Below are 22,659 nucleotides of genomic sequence, written 5' to 3'. Positions count from 1 at the left end.
AGTGTGTATTCAGTGTGTATTGTTGCGATTAGCTGTGATTGGCCACAGCTAATCACATGGTACAGATTGGTCTGTGATTGGCCTGTCTGTACCATTGCCCATTTCTGCTGGTGGAGCTGGGTACCCATAGTTCACTGACTGAGGATCTACAATCCTAAGCGCACACTACTAGAAGAGTAGGGTACAGTTTAGCTTACACTGTGGTAGGAACAAGGTTGGGGTGAAGGAGGGGTAGCAGAAGGAGGATGGTCTGAAGTGTTAGGAATTCCACTGTACATTTTGCCTTGCATCCTTCACTAAACTCCTTGTTTTTAAATAAATGTATACTACAAGGCATCTAAAAAGAGCATTATGAAACGGTTGTTTTATGTAAATATCAAATACAACTCTTATGCTCCGTACACACGATCGGACTTTCCGACAACAAAACTGTGGATTTTTGTTTGAGGGATGTTGGCTCCAACTTGTCTTGCATACACACGGACAAATGTCGGCCAACAATTACGAACGTAGTGACTTACAAGACGTATGTGATATCTCCATTACGAACGCTAGTTATATCTCCTGCTCGTACTTGATTCCGAGCATGCGTGTACTTTTGTCCGACAGACTTGTGTACACAGGATCGGAAAGTCCGACAACAAACATTTGTTGACGGAAAATTTGAGAACCTGCTAGCCAACGTTTGTTGCCGGAAAGTCAGATAACAAATGTTCGATGAAGCATACAAACGGTCGGACTTTCCGCCAACAAGCTCGCATCCAACATTTGTTGTCAGAAAATCTGATCGTGTGTACGGGGCATAACTGTCTTTGTAATGTTAAGTATATAGACTTCATTATTAAAAAGTTCAGACAAAGATTTACAGACGCTGCACCGAAAGATGTGCAGTAATATTCACAGCAACCAGAAAGTTTTCAAAATAAAACATCTGTTTTGGATCAATAACTGTCCACCTTGTGGGCCAGTTTTTGAAGATGTGAAGTAGAAATGTCTTTTGGCACTCCATTTTGGTAAAGTTCAGTATGAATTGCTATCATAGAGAGAAGCGTGACTTAATTTTCTTCTTAGATCAATTAGTGGGATAAAAGAGAATTGCTGCTAGCTTTACAATAGACTGCAGGAATGGAAATTTGGCATGATCCTGGGGAACAAAATTATCAGTGGCTGTTCTTCCCTCTGAACTCTGATCTCTAGCTGAGAACTATTTTAGAATACCAAGTGATAGATATTGCTGATAATATGTCTGTATTTATTGTGAGCCCATAAAACACCATGGATAGGAAGAAAGGAGGCTTTTTGTCAGTTTGCACAATGACAGTGATTTTCAGTATTTTATGAGGCTTCTATCTTTTCGTTTAACAGAATTGGTATATGATGACGTGTTCTCGGTATGGGAAACCATCTGGGCTGCAAAGCAGGTGTCCTCTTCTCATTTTGTGCTCTTCATTGCTTTGGCTTTGGTAGAAGTGTATCGTGATATAATTCTGGAAAACAATATGGACTTTACAGATATAATAAAGTTTTTTAATGGTAAGTCAGCTTCACAAGCTATTCAATGTATACCTTGAGCCACAGTTATATGTACTGAATTAATTAAAGCTAATGGCAATTTCCATGTTTTATAATTGTTCATTGAGGGATACAGCTTAAAGTGGTTCTAAACATTTTTCAGCTTAATGCATTCCCGAGTCTTCACTCGATCTCAAGCTGTGCCCATCTGTACAAGCTTTGCTGAGCCAATCGCTCCCACTGCTGTCCGTCAAATCCTGTAAGGAATGAGTGGGGGGCAGGGTTGAGCCACGCTGCGCTATCTGTGTGTATAGACGCAGGCAGTGCAGCTCGGGATCGATCTGTACTAGTGCCCCCATAGCAAGCAGCTTGCTAAAGGGGCAGTGGGAAGAGCGGAGCCAGGAGTGCTGCAAATAACTTTAAATGTTTGCCTCCACCCCACATCTGCAATAATATAGATTTTTTTTTATGTCAGCAGGCTATTTCTTGTGTTTTTTTTATTAGCAAGCATGCTGCCATTCTGATCTAGACCAGAGGGACATGTCATTCTCAAGCTGCCCTCTGACATATCTGCATTAAGTATCCCAGTAGGCTGTGGTAGCCTATTCACAGAGTGGCCTGGGGTGGAGCTTCATGAGTTATCAGGGACAAGTTGGCTGGCTATGACACCCAAAGAGTACATCACTGTAGGATAAAACTTGATCCACTGATGAGTATGTTTTTTTTGAAGACCTAGCAAAACTAATAATATAATCAATGTTCCTTTCTCTTTTGACTGAGTTAGAAAATAATTTTCTACTATCAACAGCCACAATAGATTTAGGCTGGATAATGAAAATCCCGGAAGTCTCTCCAGTTAGTCAATGAGCGCAGATTTTCCAGCTCATTAAGTATACTGGTGTTCCCTGCAGTCGACAATGACATCTCATCTGTGCTCTAGTTAGCATGGGACTCTACTGTTCAGGTCAGGCCAGATTAAACGGGGATTCCTTGTGAGTTGAAGACTCACTTGTGAGTGGCTAGAAGGCTACAGTGATGTTGTACGTTTGCCCACTGACAAAGAAATAATCAGTCTATAATTTTAATGGTAGGTTTATTTTAACAGTGAGAGCCAGAATAACAACAAAAATATCCAAAAAAACGCACTTCAAAAAAGTTATAAACTGATTTGCATTTTAATGAGTGAAATAAGTATTTGATCCCCTATCAATCAGCAAGATTTCTGGCTCCCAGGTGTCTTCTATACAGGTAACAAGCAGAGATTAGGAGCACTCTCTTAAAGGGAGTGCTCCTAATCTCAGCTTGTTACCTGTATAAAAGACACCTGTCCACAGAAGAAATCAGTCAGATTCCAATCTCTCCACCATGGCCAGGACCAAATAGCTGTCCAAGGATGTCAGGGATAAGATTGTAGACCTATACAAGGCTGGAATGGGCTACAAGACCATTGCCTAGCAGCTTGGTGAGAGGGTGACAACAGTTGGTGCGATTATTCGCAAATGGAAGAAAGACAAAATAACTGTCAATCTCCCTCGGTCTGGGGCTCCATACAAGATCTCATCTCGTGGAGTTTCAGTGATCATGAGAACAGTGAGGAATCAGCCCAGAACACACGGGAGAATCTCGTCAATGATCTCATGGCAGCTGGGACCATAGTCACCAAGAAAACAATTGGTAACACACAACGCCATGAAGGACTAAAATCCTGCATCGCCCGCAAGATCCCCCTGCTCAAAAAAGCACATGTACAGGCCCATCTGAAGTTTGCTAATGAACATCTGAATGATTCAGAGGAGAACTGGGTGAAAGTGTGGTCAGATGAGACCAAAATCAAGCTCGTTGGCATCAACCCAACTCGCCGTGTTTGATGGAGGAGGAATGCTGTCTATGACCCCAAGAACACCATCTCCACCATCAAATATGGAGGTGGAAACATTATACTTTGGGGATTTTTTTTGCTAAGGGGACAGGACAACTTCACCGCATCAAAGGGAGGATGGACGGGGCCATGTACTGTCAAATCTTGGGTGAGAACCTCCTTCCCTCAGCCAGGGCATTGAAAATGGGCGGTGGATGGGTATTCCAGCATGACAATGACCCAAAACACACTGCCAAGGCAACAAATAAGTGGCTCAAGAAGGAGCACATTAAGTTCCTGCAGTGGCCTAGCCAGTTTCCAGACCTTAATCCAATAGAAAAATATGTGGGGGGAGCTGAAGGTTACCAAACGTCAGCCTCGTAACCTTAATGGCTTGGAAAGAATCTGCAAAAGAGGAGTGGGACAAAATCCCTCCTGAGATGTGTGCAAACCTGGTGGCCAACTACAAAGAACGTCTGGCCTCTGTGATTCCCAACAAGGGTTTTGCCACAAACTACTAAGTCATGGTTTGCAAAGGTGTCAAATACTTATTTCACTCATTAAAATTTAAATCAATTTATAACTTTTTTGAAATGCGTTTTTCTGGATATTTTTGTTGTTATTCTGTCTCTCACTGTTATAATAAACCGACCATTAAAATTATAGACTGATCATTTCTTTGTCAGTGGGCAAACGTACAAAATCAGCAAGGGATCAAATACTTTTTTCCCTTGCTGTATATGCTCTGTTGAGGAATTGATTCCCTCTCTGAGGCTGGCGTGTCCTACTCTTACAACAGATGGGCTATAATGGAATGAGCTCTTGTGAAGGGAATTCAATATCTATCCCTTTCTTCTAGACTTGCCTGTATACATTTATATTTGTTTTTTTTAAACATACATTACAGGACACAGGATGAGTATTTAGGTACATTGGTGCTTTGTGCTGTTGCCTTCAGGTGATTGGACACTTGCAAAACAAAGCTGTAAGGACAGCCCAGTATAGTTTTTTTTTTTTGCTAAAGTCCCCTCTGCCCTTAGATAAGCAAATCATTTTCTTTTAATCAATATATAATTTTGTTTTCAGGCGAGCTTCTACAATTGCTGCTGAGCCAGAAGAGGCTCATTTTGCAGCTTTCCAGATCAGTTATCTTTGGCATTGTCACAATAGCCTCCTTCTTTAAGGCAGTTCTTAATGCCAGATTTTTTTTCCCACACTATTGCAATGTAACATTTTGGCAGTGCAAGACAACGGGGTGCAATTTCTGGATTGTCCCATATACCTCTCCAGCAGGACCAGACTTTTCCTGGTGTATTGGATCACAAGTTTGTAGCTGGTATCCTGGAGCTCATGCAATACGGTTATCCCTTTAAAGTGGAAGTAAACCTGAAAAAAAAAATTTTAATGAAGACTTCTGCCTAGTATAGTAGAGGATGTCAAGTGTGAGCAATCCTCTTGTTTTTTTGTAGTAAAATAAAACAGGACATGGCATGAGAGAGAGAGAGTTTTACGATTCCAGCTTCACATCCCCCCTCCTTTCTTCTCCAGCTTTTCCAGGATTGGCTGCTCCGCACCTCAGCATAATTGGGCATGCTGAATTCATGTGGTGCCTTTCCTGAGTTTTGACTGGATGTTACTAAAACCTCAGGAATAGGAGAGTAAGAGTGTACAGGTGGGCAGGGAGTCTTGTGACGTCACAACTCTGCCCACAGAGCTCCGGTAAAGAGACCGACCCACTGATACCAGAGTTTTGCAGGGCTCCTACTGCTTAAGGGGTTGACATTTGCAAGGTAGGGATACATGCAGGAGGCTTGCATGTGTATATAATATACATTAATACTGTGTCATTAGTTTATACTGGGTGAGTGGTGGGTTTACATCCACTTTAATGCTGGATTTCTCATCTGCAAAGTGATCCGATCATGATTTTGTCAGTCAGTGCTGCTGCAGTGGATTACATCAACCACCAGGGAGGCACCAGAAGTGTTGCAGCTAAAAGAGAAGCAGATCTGATTCTGGCTTGGGCAGAACATCAAGTTTCAGCCCTGACAACCTCAGTCATCAACAACTGGACTCTGGGAAACGGGCTCTTCACCCAGAGGTATTTAAACACTTCTGCCACAGTTTAAGGATGCTGCATGTGAAGCTCCTGGCTTTCAGGTTCCACAAATCCACAAACTGAGCAGGTGTCTCTCCAAATCCTGGGATTCTATAGTCTTGTCAGTGGAGTACCTGGTGACTCTGTGGAATCAGTTTAACCTTGTTTATGGTCTTTCTTCTCTTAAGCTCCTTCCTTGCCTAATCCACAGGATCGAGATTAAGGTCATTTCTGTCATGCTCATCGCTCTGCACTGCACCAGGAGGACGTGGTACTCAAGCTCCTGACAGACTCTCTGTGAGCCCTTGCAGAACCTTCAGATTATTTGCTCCAAGGGTCAGTTTGCAACCCTGCTTCTCAGTGTTTAAAGTCTTGGCTTCTAAAGCCTGTGTCCCAAGGAAAAGGGGCTTATTGGATTCAGGCATCACTATGCTCTTGAAAGCTAGGAAACAGACTTCTTGCAAAGTCTACCATCACATTTGGAAAGGATATTTCTCTTGGTTCAAGACAAGCAAATTCCATCCCAGGACGTTCTCTGTGGGATAAATCTTTTCTCCAGTCTGATTTGGATTAGTATATGGCCTTGGATACCTCCAATGGTCAAATCTCAGCCATGGTGGTACTTTTTCAGAGGCAGCTTGCCTCTCACTCCTTAGGGAAGGCCTTTATATAGGGTGCCACTCACACTGTTCCTGCTGTATGTTCCCCAGTGATTGTGGGATCTCGGCCTGGTTCAGTGGGCTCTTCAACCTTTTAGAAATATTTCTCTGTCTATCCTCTCTCGCAAGGTTGCCTTCCTTTCTTGTCACCCTTACTTCTGTGAGGTGAGTTTGTGACCTTAGCCTGTAAAGAACCCTTTCTTGTGCTACACAGGGACAAGGTTGTTTTGAGGCAGTAGGCCTCTTTTCTTCCCAGGGTGCTTTCTTCCTTTCACCTTAACCAGGATATTGTTGTACCATCTCTCTGTCCTGTTCCTAAATATTCTAAGTAGACTTCCCATCCATTGTCTAGATGTGGTACACATTATTTGAGTTGATCTCTTAGCTACAGCTCCCTTTGACAGTCTGACTCCCTAAGTCATTCCTGAAGGTCCCCCTAAGGATGACAGCTTTCTTGTTCCACTATCGCTAAGTGGTTTCAACAGCTCATCATTCAAACTTTTGACCTCAAAGCAAGGTTCCTCTTTTCGCTGTCAAAGTGCACTCCACTAGACTTAGTGATTCATGGGCTTTTCAGCATCTGTTTTTCAGATTTGCAAGACTGCCACCTGGTCTTCTGTTCACAAGTTTATATTTTGCCAAGTGGATGTTTACACCTCAGCTGATGCCGGTTTTGATTGTGAGGTTTTTCAGGTAGCTCTGTAGTCTAAGGCCTCGTTTACACAGATGCCGTGGCTCGCATACCGTGAACAGGCTGTTTTTATCAGCATCTCTAGACTTGAAGTGCTGCTTGCAGGCAAGCCATTCAAATCTATTAGGATGAAGCAGCTGCACAAACACAGATGCTCATCATGTGAAAGGCGTGTGGGTGAACAGCCCCAAATGAGCAAAAAAGTCCCATATAACAAAAAGCAATGGGAGGAAAAGCCTAAAAACACACTTGCAGATCCATTGCAGGCTAGTGGACAGCCAAATATGAAGGCAGCCAGTCCAGAGCTGAGCAGGTGAGAGAAGCAGCTCACGGCTTCATAGATCACACAGCAGCGTGTTTTAGTCATACATGATTACGCAATTTCACTGCTGCAGGCTTTTGCACCTTAAAATGTGAGTGTAAAAGATGGTATTTTTATGTTTGTTTTTTAATAGAGAAGGTTTTAGCAGTATAACACTATGTGGAGCTATATAATATTATTACATTACATGAGACAATTTAGGAGATTGCTTTCTGGAGAAAAAATTGCATTAAGAAGAAAAAGAATTACTTTATTTTAAAGTGCTTTTGACCTGAATCGGCAGTAAGGTTATACACTCTCTGGTGAGTTTGATTGTGAGCATAGGTGTGGGGAACATTTATCTGTTTGAAATGTACACACATCAGTGTGAAGATACAATAGGGGACATTTATTAAGCAAATTGGCATCATGATTAGTCGCAGATCAGACTGAATCTCCTTCAGAAAAGTTTCTGCGACCTGTGTATCTCAAATCCTGGACAGTGTAAACCTTCGCAAAGTTCACAGATGGATTTATTACTGAAGATGAGGCCGCTTTCTATGAAGCAATTATGAAGCTTTACCTCTTTAGCTGCAGCCCACTCTCATCAAAAAACCCTTCAAACTACACAGGGCACATGGTAATTTTTAGCTTCCAGGAGATTGGGGGGAATCTGACATTACACACTCCACAGCAGAGAGCATAGTATAATCTGAGACCTGAGTGGAGGGAATGGACACCCCCAACCAGCCTCAATGGGAAATATGCACATTGTCATCCCAATGTAGTGCCCAATCGCCTCCTATTCCTATGTGCTTTTGGGTGGGTTCTTGTCACCATGGATTGCCTCGTGTTGAAGAAAACTGCCAGAAATGACACATGCAGATTGCAGAAGGAGAAAGAAGCCAGGTTCCATACTTGGTGCTATGGATTGAGATATACTATATGAGGATGTACTTTGTTCATTTTACATTTCAAAGGTTTACAACCACTTTAAGACTTTAATTGGACATGTCCAAATGATTTTATTTTGATACATGTATGTTTGCTTATTGCGTATTTAAAAAGTTGAGTGAAGGGACTTTATATTATTTACCTTTATGTGGCTTTTTGGTTAAATAACTATACCTGGGTACACATTTATTTTATGCTTCACTTATCACATATAAAGTTGATTTGTGACACATACTAAGTTTGTAATCGGCATTGCCCTAATATATTCCTTTGAACTTGCTTCCAAAAAGTGACCTTACTAATGACTATCACGTAGGCTCAAATGATGTTGGAATTGGCCACCCTATTGTGCAAAGAACCTCATTTGATCTTATACATTGATGGGGTTTTGTCCTGTGACTACAGATTTCTCTTCTACTTAAGGTGATCCCTGCCTTTCATCTAAATGAAACCAACCCAGACAAACAAAATGACCTTCTATGAATGAAAATATATGCATCACTAAAAATACGGTCAATATGTATGTTTAAAAGTTTATTAAAATAGTGACTCAATAAGAGTCCAACCCAGATCAAGGTCCATGAGATGAAATCGCAAACAAGTCAAAAAGTAAGAAACAAAGGAACGATGCTACAACACATGTATAGTGTACATGTATAATATATCAAAGTCCCTACTTCTCTGAGGAGTGTTTAATCTAAAGGAAGACACAGTCCTCTTCTTTCTTTTTCATACACCATGGGACACAGAGTTAGGCTAATATTCATTACCTACTGTGATATACGCCATCTCTAGGTGAATGGACACTGGTAGACAAAGTCTTAGACAAGAAGTGATCCCCTATATAACCACTCCCATACAGGAAGTACATCAGTCTTTTTTACCAGTGTCTGCAAGGTGGATGGGCGCGTTTTGTTTGAGCTCTCTGAGCTCCAGGTCTCTAGTCTAGTCCCCAGTCTAGTACCCGAGCCTCGCAAAGAGGTCAAGGACACAACAGAGCCTGCCCATCATCCTGGATTTATTGGCAGTACGTACTGTCTGGCCCTACGGTCCTGGATGGTGGAGCTTCGGGACTGCCCTATCAGGGTTCAGTCCGACAATGCCACTACAGTGGCCTATATAAACCACCAAGGCGGTACCTGGAGTCGTCCAGCTCTGAAGGGGGTGAACCACATACTAGCTTGGGCAGAGGGTCATGTGCCGATTCTATCGGCAGTCCATATCCCGGGAGTAGAGAACTGGAAGGCAGATTATCTCAGCAGCCTAGAGGTCTGCCCGGGGGAATGGTTCCCACACCCAGGGGTGTTCCAGGAAATTTGCCAGCGTTGGGGATGGCCAGAAGTCCACCTATTGGCATCCAGGTTCAACAACGAGCTACAGCAGTTTGTGTCCCGAACAAGGGATCCTCTGGCAATCGGAGCAGATGCTCTAGTAGTTCCATGGAGCCAGTACTCCCTGGTTTATGCTTTCCCCCCGGTCCCTCTCATTCCACATTTGTTGCGCAGGATTCAGAGAGAGGGGGTTCCAATCATTCTGGTGGCATCAGCCTGGCCCAGAAGGCCCCGGTTCTTGGAGATTGTGAGACTGGCAGTAGATGGACCTTGGACGCTTCCACGCTGCCCCGATCTACAGTCTCAAGGTCCTATATTCCACCCCAATTTACAGTCTCTAACTGTGATGGCATGGCTATTGAAGTCAGGGTGTTGAAGGACCGTGGCATCTCAAGACCAGTGGTGTCTACCCTAGTGAATGCTAGAAAAGCTGTCACTAGGAATATCTATCATAAGGTCTGGAAGACTTATATTGCTTGGTGTGAAGCCAGAAAATGGCATCCTCGGAAATACGTGATTGGGAGAATTCTCTCTTTTCTACAGTCATCTGTGGAAATCATATTGGCTTTGAGTACAATCAGAGGTCTGATTTCGGCCCTGTCAGTATTCTTCCAAAGGCCTTTAGCCTCCCATTCACTGGTCCGAACCTTTATGCAAGGGGCAACTCTTGCATAAAGTCAAGTTTTTTCTGACGGAATTTCTGATCGTGTGTATGGGGCATAAGATTACCAGTAAACAAAGTCAAATTTAATAAACCTTTCTTCCCTCACTAACTGCATTTTTAAGACTCTAGACATTGAGGGTAACAACTGATAAAAATGTAGTGTGATTTCCTTCTGTAGTGTAATCTTAAAATAATGAAAACATATAAAATAGTTTTGGATGTCCAGAGCCCAGCACTAGTAGTTTTCAGTGTGGGCCCTCTGGTTCCAAGAGAAAAAAAAAGTTCACAAACTTTCCATAAGTGTCCCTAACAAAAAAGCACACTCTACCTGAACACTTAACCTCTCCTCTTAAATAATGGTATACCTTCTAATCCACCCTACCAGCTAATGCTTAAATGAGTATCTAAACTTAAGAACAAAAAGTAAATGTGCATGTCCAACTAAAGTATTTCTCTTAGTTGTGGATAGGGTATGGAACGATAAAAACCCCAGTCAGGTTTTTATTGCTATCTGGTGCCCTAAAAAATTATTCTTCCCTTATTTACTGTCACAGTGACAACAGTTTCACTAGACAGGAAGTGAGAGACCAAGACAAAATTAAAAAGTTGAGAGCCTACCCCTATTATACTGTCTGCGTTGCTGTTTACTCTTATTTCTTGTCTGATAAAACTCAAAAAAAACTTTTATTGGATTCCAAGAAATAGATTTGATGGTGAGTAGAATGAGCTCTCACCCTAAAGGGAGGAGCTTTACGTTTTAGACCACAGGCCTGAATAATCAATTGAGGGACCCAATTGGCAATGGAAGGCTTTGGAAGCTGCCTGCCCCTTCTTGGGTCCTTTTGGTAAAGGAGTCTGATCCTCGGATCTCCACAGATCTAGACAAATAAACCTTGACTGCCCGGACAACAGCCAAGGAATGCAGTCGTCTCTCTTCCGCCGAACGAGGCTGAGAGAAAAAAGAAGGCAAAATAACGTTCTGATTCAAATGAAAGGCTGACACCACTTTTGGCAAAAAGGATGGAACAGGTCGTAACCCGATCCTGTCGTGGTGAAGGATCAAGTATGGTTCCCAGCACGAAAGGGCCTCCAGCTCCGACACCCTTCTAGCCGAGGTGATGGCCATCAAGAAGGCTAGCTTGCGTAACAGCAAGACCAATGGAATTTCCTTGATATTCTCAAATGGTTGTTACTATAAACACAGACAGCACCAAGTTCAAGTCCCAAGGACACATAGGTGACCTAATGGGGGGAAGCAAACGAGTTGCAACGACGGAATTCCGCTCAAGCTTGCCTTGCATACACACAGTCACACAAATGTTCTCTGAACTTTCGACCGTCAAGAAAACGGTGACGTACAACACTACGACGAGCCGAGAAAATGAAGTTCAATGCTTCTGAGCATGCGTTGAATTATTTCCGAGCATGCATGATTTTTTGCGCGTCCGAATTGCATACAGGCGAACACATTTTCGGATAGGAACTTTTTCCGACCGAAAAATAGAGAACCTGCTCTCAATCTTTTGCTGGCTGGAATTCTGCCAGCAAAAGTCCGATGGAGCATACACGCGGTCGGAATTTCTGACCAAAAGCTTACATCCGACTTTTGCTGGCAGAATTTCTGATCGTGTGTACGGGGCATAACTCATTGCTTTGGATTTGCTGTTTATTTTTTGTAGTGTATCACATCCTACTGTATACAGGGCCAGTGCAAGCAATAGGCAGCTTAAGCAGCCGTCTGAGAGTGGCAGGAGGGGGGGGGGGGGTCAGTAAAATCCAATCCAGGAGCTGAACCCAGTATCTGACCCTCTGAGCCCAGTGAAGACGTTTCGGCACTTGGCTCCAGTGACTTGCATGGCAGGGACACGCTGGCGTGGGCCCCAGTGACACCTGCCTCAAAGCTTGTGCCTGTGTTAAGGGTCCCACATGGCAGCCGGTATCTCTCTCCCTGCTGCCTCACACTAGCACAGCACAGTAAGCACACAGTGCAAAGCCCCCTCCTCGGTATCGCTCTGTATGTCCCCTGCTAACCAGACGTCTGTGCCAATTGCAATATCCTGTACATGAGACTTTCAGGGGAGGGGGCACAAGGAAGGGGGGCAAGTTGTGAAAGATGATTACTTAGTAAACAAAAAATGGAGAAAAAAAAGTGCTTATCAAAAAGTTTTCTACAATAAGTATTCAAAATCACAATAATATTGACAATAAACTAGTGTTCAGAAATAAGATATGTAGTGATCAATACACTCTTAAATAATAAAGGGAGCAGCTATCACCAGAAACTGTATATACCAACCTGTGCTAAATGCATAAATAACTATATATAACCCCTCAGTAGTGCCCCCTCATGTAATAACAAATCAATAATACTAAATCAGTATATCCCAATCATCTATATAATTGCATACTATTAATCCATACTCGTACAAAAATTTTGATCCAATAGATAATCAAAAAGTCCATATAGAATAAAATGTGTGTAAAATATGTAGTAGAAAGTTCATACAAAAATCCCATACACCATCCAGTGCATGTGCAGTCCCAAAAAAGTATATGAATCTCTTCTCACAAAATGGTCTTCACCTTAAAAATACAACACTGTGCCCTTCACCCCACCTCATGGGTGTCCTCTCACCTTTTCTGCAGGACTTCAATATGCTAAAGGAGGTCTAATGCGCTTTATTATTACAGGGACCCTGCTCCACTCGATGCCTCGATTATCAACTCCTCAGTGCCAAAAGATACATATGGGAAGTAAGAAATAAGCCCAATAATGTAGCTCGCTCATCCAGTTTATTTGTACAATTAAAATACCACCACATGTCAGAAAACAACAGCATATCTCGTTATCCTCATACATATTGTATCCAAACTCTGCCACTGTGTGATGAAGTCACCGCCCGCTTGGCGCATTGCACCCAATCTGTTTTTATTTTTAAAGGAGCCCCCCAAATCACTGCAAATATTCTTTGCAAACTTTGCCCCTCCCCCACCCCATCTTGAAAAAGATGTTGGCTACTGAAGAGGGGGCAATCATTGTGTCTGGGACTCCGTGCACCCCACAAGAGATTTATGGCAATTGCCCCAGGTGCCCACACTAGTGCCCCCCCACCAGGCAGATTCGTGGAGCCAAGTGCCAGAACTTTTTTTTGGCACTGGGCTCTAGTACTCAGGGCCAGTTCACACCATGAACTAAATAGGAAAGATGTGTGTTCTTGTGTGATTCACGTGTCATCGGGGTGCTATGCGATTTCAGCCCATTCATTTGAATGGACTGAAACTGTGCTGGTCTGCATCAAGAGTTGTGCATGCACTACTGTACGAAACACACAGCAACTGGATCACATGGTACTTTTGTTTATATGATCTGGTGCAGGCAAGCATACTGCCTTTGTGACTTGCATTTGGGGAGTCATTAAGTTGACAGATCACAACTGCAATGCATTTTAAATGCGGAGTTAGAAACACACAGAATGCGGGTTTCCCTCACGGCGTTCTGGAGTGAACTGGCCCTTAGCCGGGATGCACAGGCTTTTGTTCCTATCTCAGAAAGGTCCCACCAAACCCAGGACAGTTGGGAAGCATGGATTTGTATTAGGAGGGGAGAGGATTTACTGGGAAGGGGGATTTTGGTGGGAGGATTTGTGACAGAACTCGGGAGAGGACTGATTGCTGTAGGGGATTTGGCAGAAAGAGGATTTGTGCTGTGGCGGATGGGGAGGAAGAATTTGACCCAGGATGGGGGGGGGTGCTAGAAGGGAGGACCAGGGGGAGAGGATCTGTGCTAGAAGTGGGGAGAGGATTTTTGCTGAGAGGGATTGGTGGTTGGCTTTGTCCTGGGGTGATTTGAAGAGACGTCCTTCACGCTGCACCCCATCACAAATATGGGCGCAATGTGAAGGAGGTCCCAGCATGACTGTGAACATGGGGGGTGGGGAGGTTGCATTGTGGGGGGAGGGGGAGTGGCAGGAGGACCAAAATGCACATTCGCCTGTGTAGACAAAAATCCTTGCGCTGGCCTTGACTGTATATCGTTTCTTTTCTCTATTACAGAAATGGCAGAGAGGCACAACATAAAGCATATCCTGAAGCTTGCTCGGGATCTGGTGTACAAAGTGCAGACACTGATAGAGAACAAGTAAATGGGCATCACTGGGAGAAGCACAGCCACATTCACCACACCAGAAAACTTCCAACGCGACGGAGCCCTGGAAATCATTTCTCAGCAATGAAATCAGGTCTCAAAAGAAGCTAAAGGGTTATAAAATATCTAATCAGCCAGTTTATTTACTTAAGTAAGTGCCAGAAACTGAAGCCAGTTTTAGTAGCAGAGGAAATGGCTACTACAAGAATGAATTTCCCATGTTTTTCTTTGTTTAATTTTTTTTCCATTTGACCTTGTGAGTTTATTGTTAAACCAAAGACCTTAACACACAATTGCTCCTCTTGCAGAGTTCAGATTCTGCTTGTAGACATTGGTGAGTTTCAGCTCATTTCTGATCCTTCCTAGAAGTTTCTGTTGATGAACAGCACACATCCATAAGGAGGGATTGATAATGGCCATAGTTAGAAAACATTAGCACAAATAGAGCACTCTGATGTATTATTTCTTTGTAAAGATATTTCCGATATAACGTGAGTTCACTTTCTGCACACAACCAGCTGCTAATTTCTGTATGTAATCCCCACAAGGGTTCCCCATGTTGTCCTTCTGGAGGGCCAACATGTACACTTTCAGATTTTATTCTTCTTAGTATTCCTAGCTGGCTACACAGCTTTATCACTGCAGGGAAGCTTTATAGGCACAATCAAACATTTAAAAGGGGGAAATTACAGTGAATACTGAATATATTTATTTTTCTTGAAACTTCCATTTTACATTTTTTATTTTGATAGAGATAAAGTATGAGAATAATTAGTTGTTGCTAACACTAAAAATAGAGGCATTATTTGCGATAGGTTTAGATTCACGCAGAGTTAAAACCACAAGCACTCTGCAAATCTCAGCTCTGAAATAACCTTTTGCAGTATTTTTGTGTTCTTGCGTGAGGATCAGTGGGAAGGGAGTAGTTGTGTCACAATACAAGAGGGTAGCATTGTTCATTTTGCAGGGAGCAGAGTAAACGTGATCTTTTCCCACCTTTTCCTGTTTATATTAGCTGAAGCATGCCATAACAAATGTAAGAATATTTTAAATTGGCTTTCATGCATTGTAATGTTAGACAGTCATTTTTAATGGTCAGTCCACAAAAAAAATGTCAATGTTGGATCAGTACTAGCAGCTTAAATCATCAACCATCTCTAAGGAACTGTGGTTTAGGATATCTGTAACTGAGGTCTCCAGGCTACACATGAAGGCAGAGGCTCACTCTAAATATTGGCTTTTTAATTTAGTTTAAATTAAGGAGACAGTAGCAAGTAAAGGGAGCACTTACTGTAAATGTGTGCTGCATTCAATTCCATGCAATTCTGACAGTAACTTTAATATTCGTTTATGTAGACTTAACCTATCAATCTTAAGTGGCACTGTAATGAATACAGTATTGGAGCACATGCATGGAAAGGTAGATAGATACCTTTGTGACCATCCCACCTCTGCTGTACTATATAGCTGCAGAGAGGTCACGCCTTATATGTACCATCTTCCAGAGAAGGAACATTTGTTTCAAATTGTGACTCCATAGTGCTTGAAATATTTTAGTGTAAGCTCACTGTCTGAAAAATGCTAAAAACCCCTGCTTTAAATGGAAATAGTTACACAGGGTGGACCATATCTTCAGAACACTGGTTGTCACCTCTGCAGGTATTAAACCGTTCTACTCCTCATAGAGATAGTTTTTTTGGAGTAAACTCAGTTAAAGCTATCGTGACTCACTCCTATAGAGCAGTTGCCACCTGTCCAGTATATGTTTTCATGTAAAATTTGAAACAATGAGTCTAGCTGCCTCTGTCTACAGTATTAATAGCTATGCCTTGGGACCAGTGGAACACAACATTCACACAGAGTTTATATTTATGTAATCTGCTCTTGATTGTAGTGCTGCTACTCACATACATTTCAAACCGAATACACTGCTTCAGGGTCATGTCAGAAGAGTTTTTCCTGACAGTTATTTTTTAACTGAGAATCATCTCTATGAAATCCCACATTAGAGTGATATTCCTTGCATTAACTCAGTGTGAAAAACAAAGGTAAACCATGAGCATACTCTTGTCAGACAGGTTAGCATGCATAATAACTCCCAGCAAGAAAGACCCACGTGTGGCACTGCCCTTACTCTTCTGCATTTAACATGAAAGAGCATGCAGAATTTTATTATTACAATAGTGGGTAAAAGTGCTCCATTTCATTGTATAAATAAAAAAAAAAAAAACAGTGGTTAGTTGTCCATGCCATTAATTTACTGTTCACCAGAAAATATTTTAAAACATTTTAGAACTGCTTACCTCATTTAGTTACAGATAAATTAGGTTAGAAGTTGTACCGAGACTCTTGTAAAAGGGACTCTACACCCTGCTTACTTTGTCTTCAAAACTCATTGAGAAAGCATAATAATACCCAATTGGCCCCCAACTATAGAACTTGACTATTCACTCCGTTTGTCATCCCTGAGGACTTAAGAACCTGAGTAAACTTGATGAAAAAGTTACTATCTTAAATCTGTATATTTTTTTTTTTTTTGGTGTTGTTGGCAAGTGGTGTAGTTGCGTTAAAAAACAAAAATCTTAGCTAGATGATATTTTTTATGAAAAAATACAATAAAGTATGATATTTGGGGATATGGCTTCAGATCCTACAAAAAAAAAGCAACTTTGCATATCCAGTGTTAAAAAAATTGCTCTATAACTCTATCATCATATAATAGCTACTTATCTTTGCTGTTTTTGCAAGTACATTTGTGTCCTCAGATATCAGTGTTTTGAATAACTTATAATAAGGGTAAAGAGTATTTATTTATTTATTAACTTTACATTTCTGTGTGTCCTTGTTACAGTTAGTGTGTGTAAATCATTTTATCAGTAAAGGTATCTCTTAAATGTTGCAGACATATCTTGTATATGTGTTCAGAAGAGTCTGTCTGTGTGAAGAGATGAAAAACTCATAAAGAGTGCTGTTATTTTTCCAACTTTCTATGAATGGTATGGATCACAAAGCATATACGGTATTCAGTGTATTGCCTTTATTCACATGTTATCATTCATCCTAGATGTTTATTTTGTTGCTTCTCCAGTAAAGGTTACCACAGATATTAATTATATGTTAATCTAAACCTTCAGTGAGCTGTCTACAGCTTTTTTTTTAAATAAATAATTTTTATTAAACAAGGTTTCTAAATTGCATAATTATCAATTCATACTTTTGTAATAGTCATCTATTACAATAATACAATACTACAGTGGCTCCCCCCCCCCCCCCCCAAGTGTCTACAGGTTTTTACTCTTCATCTCTATTAGGGCAGAGATAAGTCACAGCAGTGTATATACACATTTCCTCAGGATACAAAGATATAGACCCAGTTCAAATGATTTATCACCAGCCTAATGTTAAGCAAATGTGGGCTGGATCTTAATGAAACTGAATCAGTGGGTGACCATGGCAGCGCCACTCTGCTGGAAATTCCTCAATTGAAAAAACAAAGGAGGCAGGTGGAAAATTGTAGGCTGAACAACGCCAGCATCCAATCAGTTGCAGGCACTCTTTGGGTATTCTGACAGCCAGCATTGCTAGCTATCAGAATACAATAGACGCAGTAGGATATTTGTCCATTTGCGCTGTTTAGCGTGGATGGAGGAATCTGTTAGACCTCTTTTTTCAATCTGCAGGATTTATCATTTTGCTACATTACATAAAAGTTGCACTTATGTGTCAGCATTATGTTGGGAAAAATTACAAACCAAGGAAATAAAGCTACATGTATCCAAATGCAAGTCCTATCTATCCCCCAAAAAATATGTTTAATATGTTATGGTAGACTCGCTAAAAGACTCGCTAAAAGGTATAAACATCAATAAAAATGGAAAAAAGCTCTGGAACTGAAAGGGTTTTAGGGAGAAAAAAACCCCGAGGACTCAAATGGTTGAGACCAGACACCAGAATTGTCTATTAATTGTAATAGCTAAAAAAGCTTCTCCTGGGCCCCCCTTTCATGTAGTTTTATTTTTTTACTGGGACTTTACTTTCCCTCTTTCCCTGTCTGCATGGCTCCTTCAACTCCTATCCACCTGTCCAATTAGAGTGCCCTTACTGGCCACTGAAGTAGACTCATTAGATGATGTAGTAGCAGGCATGCCAAATTCTGGAGTTCTTTAAACAAAATTATTATTATGGTGGTACAGCCAGCGAGGAAGGTAAGTATAATTTGTTTGCTTTGCAGTGAGGAATATATTTCATCTTTTGAAAATTATGACAGTGTGCTTTTGGACTCCTTAACAAAGTGAAACTTATCGAGAGGCCCTAGTGCAGGTTAATTTTAAAGCTCAATTGATTTTTTAGTTTAAACAGTTAAATACATTCCAGGTGAATCAAAAGAAAAGATGCTCAGTGTCTTACAGATTTTTGTTTTTCAAAAGCAGCTACAGCGAGTAAAAAAGCCTGTACCTTGCCAGCAGCCGTCCGGCAGTAATCACAAGCAAAAATTCCGACAGACTGGTGATAGATTGATCGAATCTCGACAGGTCCCTGCTGAACCGGCCGAGATTCAGTCCATCTATGGCCGGCTTTACTCTAAACTTTAAATTGGATCCTGATCCTTATAGCACAATGGAGAGCTACACACATTTCATGAAGTGGTTAACTATACTGTATTACTGCTTAGTGAGCCTGAATATGTATATACATCATCAATACTTTCTAAAATGGGACTTCTTAATAAACACAGGAGAACAAAAAGATGATATAAAGCAGACATGCTGCCCATAGTAACTAATCAGATTATCCATCTATTTTCCTAGAGAATAAACAATTAAATATGACTGGTAACTATATACAATTACATTATCAGAAGGTTATAAACTGGGACCTGTTTATAAAAACAGGGAAAAAAAAGATTGAAAGGGTTAGTCCATTTTTAATGACATTTTTTTTAAAAATCCATATGCATAACAGCTTTGCCTGTACATTTAAATGTTCTTAATGTGTGCTCTCCACTGTCTATCCTGCCTAGACACAGGATGGACAAACAGTTGGATGTGCAGCCTCAACACCTCACAAATAATCACTAGGCTACAAGAACGAGGCTTTCTAATCATTTGTGTGCAGTCTGATTTCTCTTGCTTCAGCAGCTGAGCTCAGGATTCTTCAAGTGAGAGAGAGGGAGCAGACTTGGTTACATGGTTCTCATAGCTGAGTGCTCTGTTTATGAGTTGTTAGTCCCCTTTCATACGATAAACCCATTCTGATCCGCCTGTCAGATTTTCAGGCAGATCCGAGCACCCATCCATTGACTCCTATGGGCAGGCGGATGTCAGCGGAGATGTGTTCGCTGACACCCGTCTGCCATCCGATCTGCTCAAGACAGACATATGGTGATACGTTCGCCATCCGTCTGATGGATCGGATGGGATCTGTTGAAAACGGACATGCTGTCCTTTTTCGTCCGATCTACCCATAGAAATTATCGGGGCTCTGGTGGGTCCTCCCTGCTCAATGAGCAGAGACAGACCTGTTATCCGCCGGCTCAACGGAGCCCGCTGAGCAGATCCACCCCGTGTGGAAGGGGCCTTAGGGCCATGCATCCAACAGCAGGACAGAGAGGAGCCCACAGTAGAAGCAGCATCAAAAGTAAGGGCCACTTTTAAAACTGGGGACAGCACATAGGACTGTAATGCATATGGATTTTTTTTTATGTATTTAAAGGTAAACTAAACCCTTTAAGGTAGAGTTGCTGCTCTTAAAGACCACTCAGGTTTTATTCTTTTTTTGGGAGGGAAACTAAAACATCAATTATGACTAGTCTTTTAATATAAAAAGTTCCATATATCTCCTTTCTCACTCACACCCACCTTTGAATCCTTTCAGATACCACAGTACAGTTTTTCCAGTTCACTTTATGATGAGTTACTCATTAACTGCACTTTGTGGTGTTACCTAGCACAGAATGTGAAATAATCATACAGGTATGTGTCACAGTCCCTGACTCACCATAACATGCCATGTACTCTAATTAACCCCAGGATCAACTCACAAAAGCACTGTTAACATTGGAGATCACAAGATATAATAACTTAACACAAGCTATTCCTGTTATTGAAATGTGATTTGGTTGTCACCCGTACATAATGTAGAAATCATGTGGTATTCCACCATTGTCTATTATTTCAACCACGTCAAAGTAACGATTTCCTCTCCTAATACAACACTAACTATAGGACACTATTTTGCTGTAAAAAATTAATTTATATCTATACACGCAGAGATGCAACAAAATAAATGTGGTATATTTTTGGCATTATTTATGTGAAACATTTCAAATTGGTAATGATTATGTTTTTTATAGAGTGAAATTCTTTACAGAGTGTTCATAATCTCATATGAAATCATGCCACCATTTGTTGAGTTCTATTCTATGCAAGACCAAAACAGCATTCTAGAGGTGTCCAATAATTACTTCTTCATTCTGCTACATGCACTGTGAAATAAAACTCTCTCAATTCTTATTTCTATAAACATTATGGGATTGATTTACTAAAGGGAAGTTGCACTTTACAAGGGAATTTGCCCCAGAGCTTAGTGAATGTGGTGAAGTTCCTCTTTGCAAAGAATACTCCATCACATGCAAGGAAAATGAAAAAAACATTTTGTTTGCACACGATTGGATGATTGAAATCTGCAGAGCTTCATCTCATTCACTAAGCCCCACTGCAAATTCCCTTACAAAGTGAGCAGTGTATTTGCCTTTAGTAAATCACCCCTTATATATCTAAAACTACGCAGAACACATGTATGGTTTTGATGTGAGGAGTGGCAAAAAGATCAGACAACTATTTGGAATTGATAACAGGATCAGTAGATATCGATTACCATTTACCACCAAATGAAAGCCTGATTTGTCCTGTAAATGATAAGATACAACTTGGTACTTGGTATGTACAGTTTTACAAATAAGGCCTGAGTGCAATTTTGTGCCTTTGGCGTCAAAAATGTGTTTTATCTTCAGGTATTAAAGTGATTGTAAAGGTTTTTTTTTTTTTTTTTTGTTTTTTAAATAACAAACAAGCCCCGATCCTTCTTTTCTGGGGTGCCCCGGGAGCGCTTTCCCTGGGGACACCCGTGTGGGTGCGCTCACGAGTCCGGCTGCTGCGTCCATTGACACAGACAGCAGGACTCGGCCCCGCCCCCAGCTCCTGTGTCATTGGATTTTATTGACAGCAGCGGGAGCCAATGGCTCCTGCTGCTATCAATCTATCCAATGAGGACCCAAGATAGCGGCTGGAGCCGCTGGGCTCATTCACGTCAATGGAACAATCGGGTTCAGGTAAGAAAATGGGGGCTCTGGGGGCAGCACAGAAAGTTTTTCACCTCAATGCATATGCATGAGACTTTACAACCCCTTTAAGTTCAAAAAAGGCAGAGCCTTTCCTACCCAGCTTCCATATAGAATATCATTTTCTCCAAAAAGTGCAAAGTGCATTCAGGCTTCACTTTTAGAAACACAATGGGGTTAATTTACTAAAGGTAAATAAACTGTGCACCTTGCAAGTGCAGTTGCACTCATTTTCCCCAGAGCTTAGTGAATGTGTTGAAGCTTCACTTTGTAAAGAATACCCAATCAGGTGCAAGGAACATTTAAAAAAAAAACACAATTTTTGCGTGCACATGCTTGGGTAATGGAAATCAGCAAAGCTTTACCACCTCAGGGTGCATTCACACCTGCGAATGCACCCTGCCTGCGGATATATGTAAGAACCCCAGTGGGGATTAGCTGTGAAAGGCAGCCCCATTGAAAGCAATGGGAGGCTATCAGCTCTTACTCCCACGTTATTGCTCATGCAGTGATCACATGCGAGTGATTGGCCCTGGATGCAGACTGCCTCTCAGTCCTGTGCAACTATAACAAGCCTTACATTACATCTTTAACAAACTGACAGACATGTTTACACTATGTACACACATTCTTTCTATTAATATTTAATTGCAAAACTATATTACTGTCTCAGGAAACAAGTATGAAGAAAGTTTGTGGTTCGTGGCCTAATAGCCGTCGCTTAGTATGCCATGGCTAAAGTATCACCCTTACTCCTAATTTCTAGTTTCTCATATGTTTATATAGTAATTTTCTGGTAGTGTCCCGTCCAGAACATCGCACAACTTTCTTTAAAATTTTAATGACATCAGAAACAAAACTCTGAAACTTACAGCCTATCAGTCAAAGTACTGTAATTAGCAAATCTATTTTAGAACTAAGGTTTGCTAGTAGTAGAGCGTTGAACAATGTTAGCCATGGATGGTGTTAGGAGAGTGAAAATGTAGGCAATACCATTTGTATGACTAACTGAATGTATTTTGAGGTGCAAGCTTTCAAAAACATTTATAAGGGTATTTATAAAAACTGGTGAACACAGAATCTGGTGCAGCTGCACATATTAACCAAT

The 22,659-nt window shown here is 41.4% G+C and overlaps 1 protein-coding gene across 2 annotated transcripts in view; it reads left to right on the top strand.

The window, feature by feature from the left end:
* The window catches only part of SGSM1 (small G protein signaling modulator 1), a 351,523-nt gene extending 330,250 nt beyond the window's left edge, over window positions 1-21,273 (top strand). For both annotated transcript variants that reach the window (XM_073629552.1, XM_073629541.1), the window contains 2 exons: window positions 1,366-1,533; window positions 14,122-21,273. In XM_073629552.1, the coding sequence (XP_073485653.1) occupies window positions 1,366-1,533; window positions 14,122-14,210 (257 nt within the window). In that variant the 3' untranslated portion in view covers window positions 14,211-21,273. The remainder of the gene's footprint in view (window positions 1-1,365; window positions 1,534-14,121) is intronic.
* The last annotated feature ends 1,386 nt before the right edge of the window (window positions 21,274-22,659 follow it).

The sequence above is a fragment of the Aquarana catesbeiana genome, linkage group LG01 (assembly GCF_042186555.1).
Source record: "Aquarana catesbeiana isolate 2022-GZ linkage group LG01, ASM4218655v1, whole genome shotgun sequence".
In the NCBI taxonomy this organism is placed as follows: Eukaryota; Metazoa; Chordata; class Amphibia; order Anura; family Ranidae; genus Aquarana; species Aquarana catesbeiana.
Note: the sequence above shows the minus strand (reverse complement) of the source record. Positions and strands in the feature narration are given on the sequence as shown.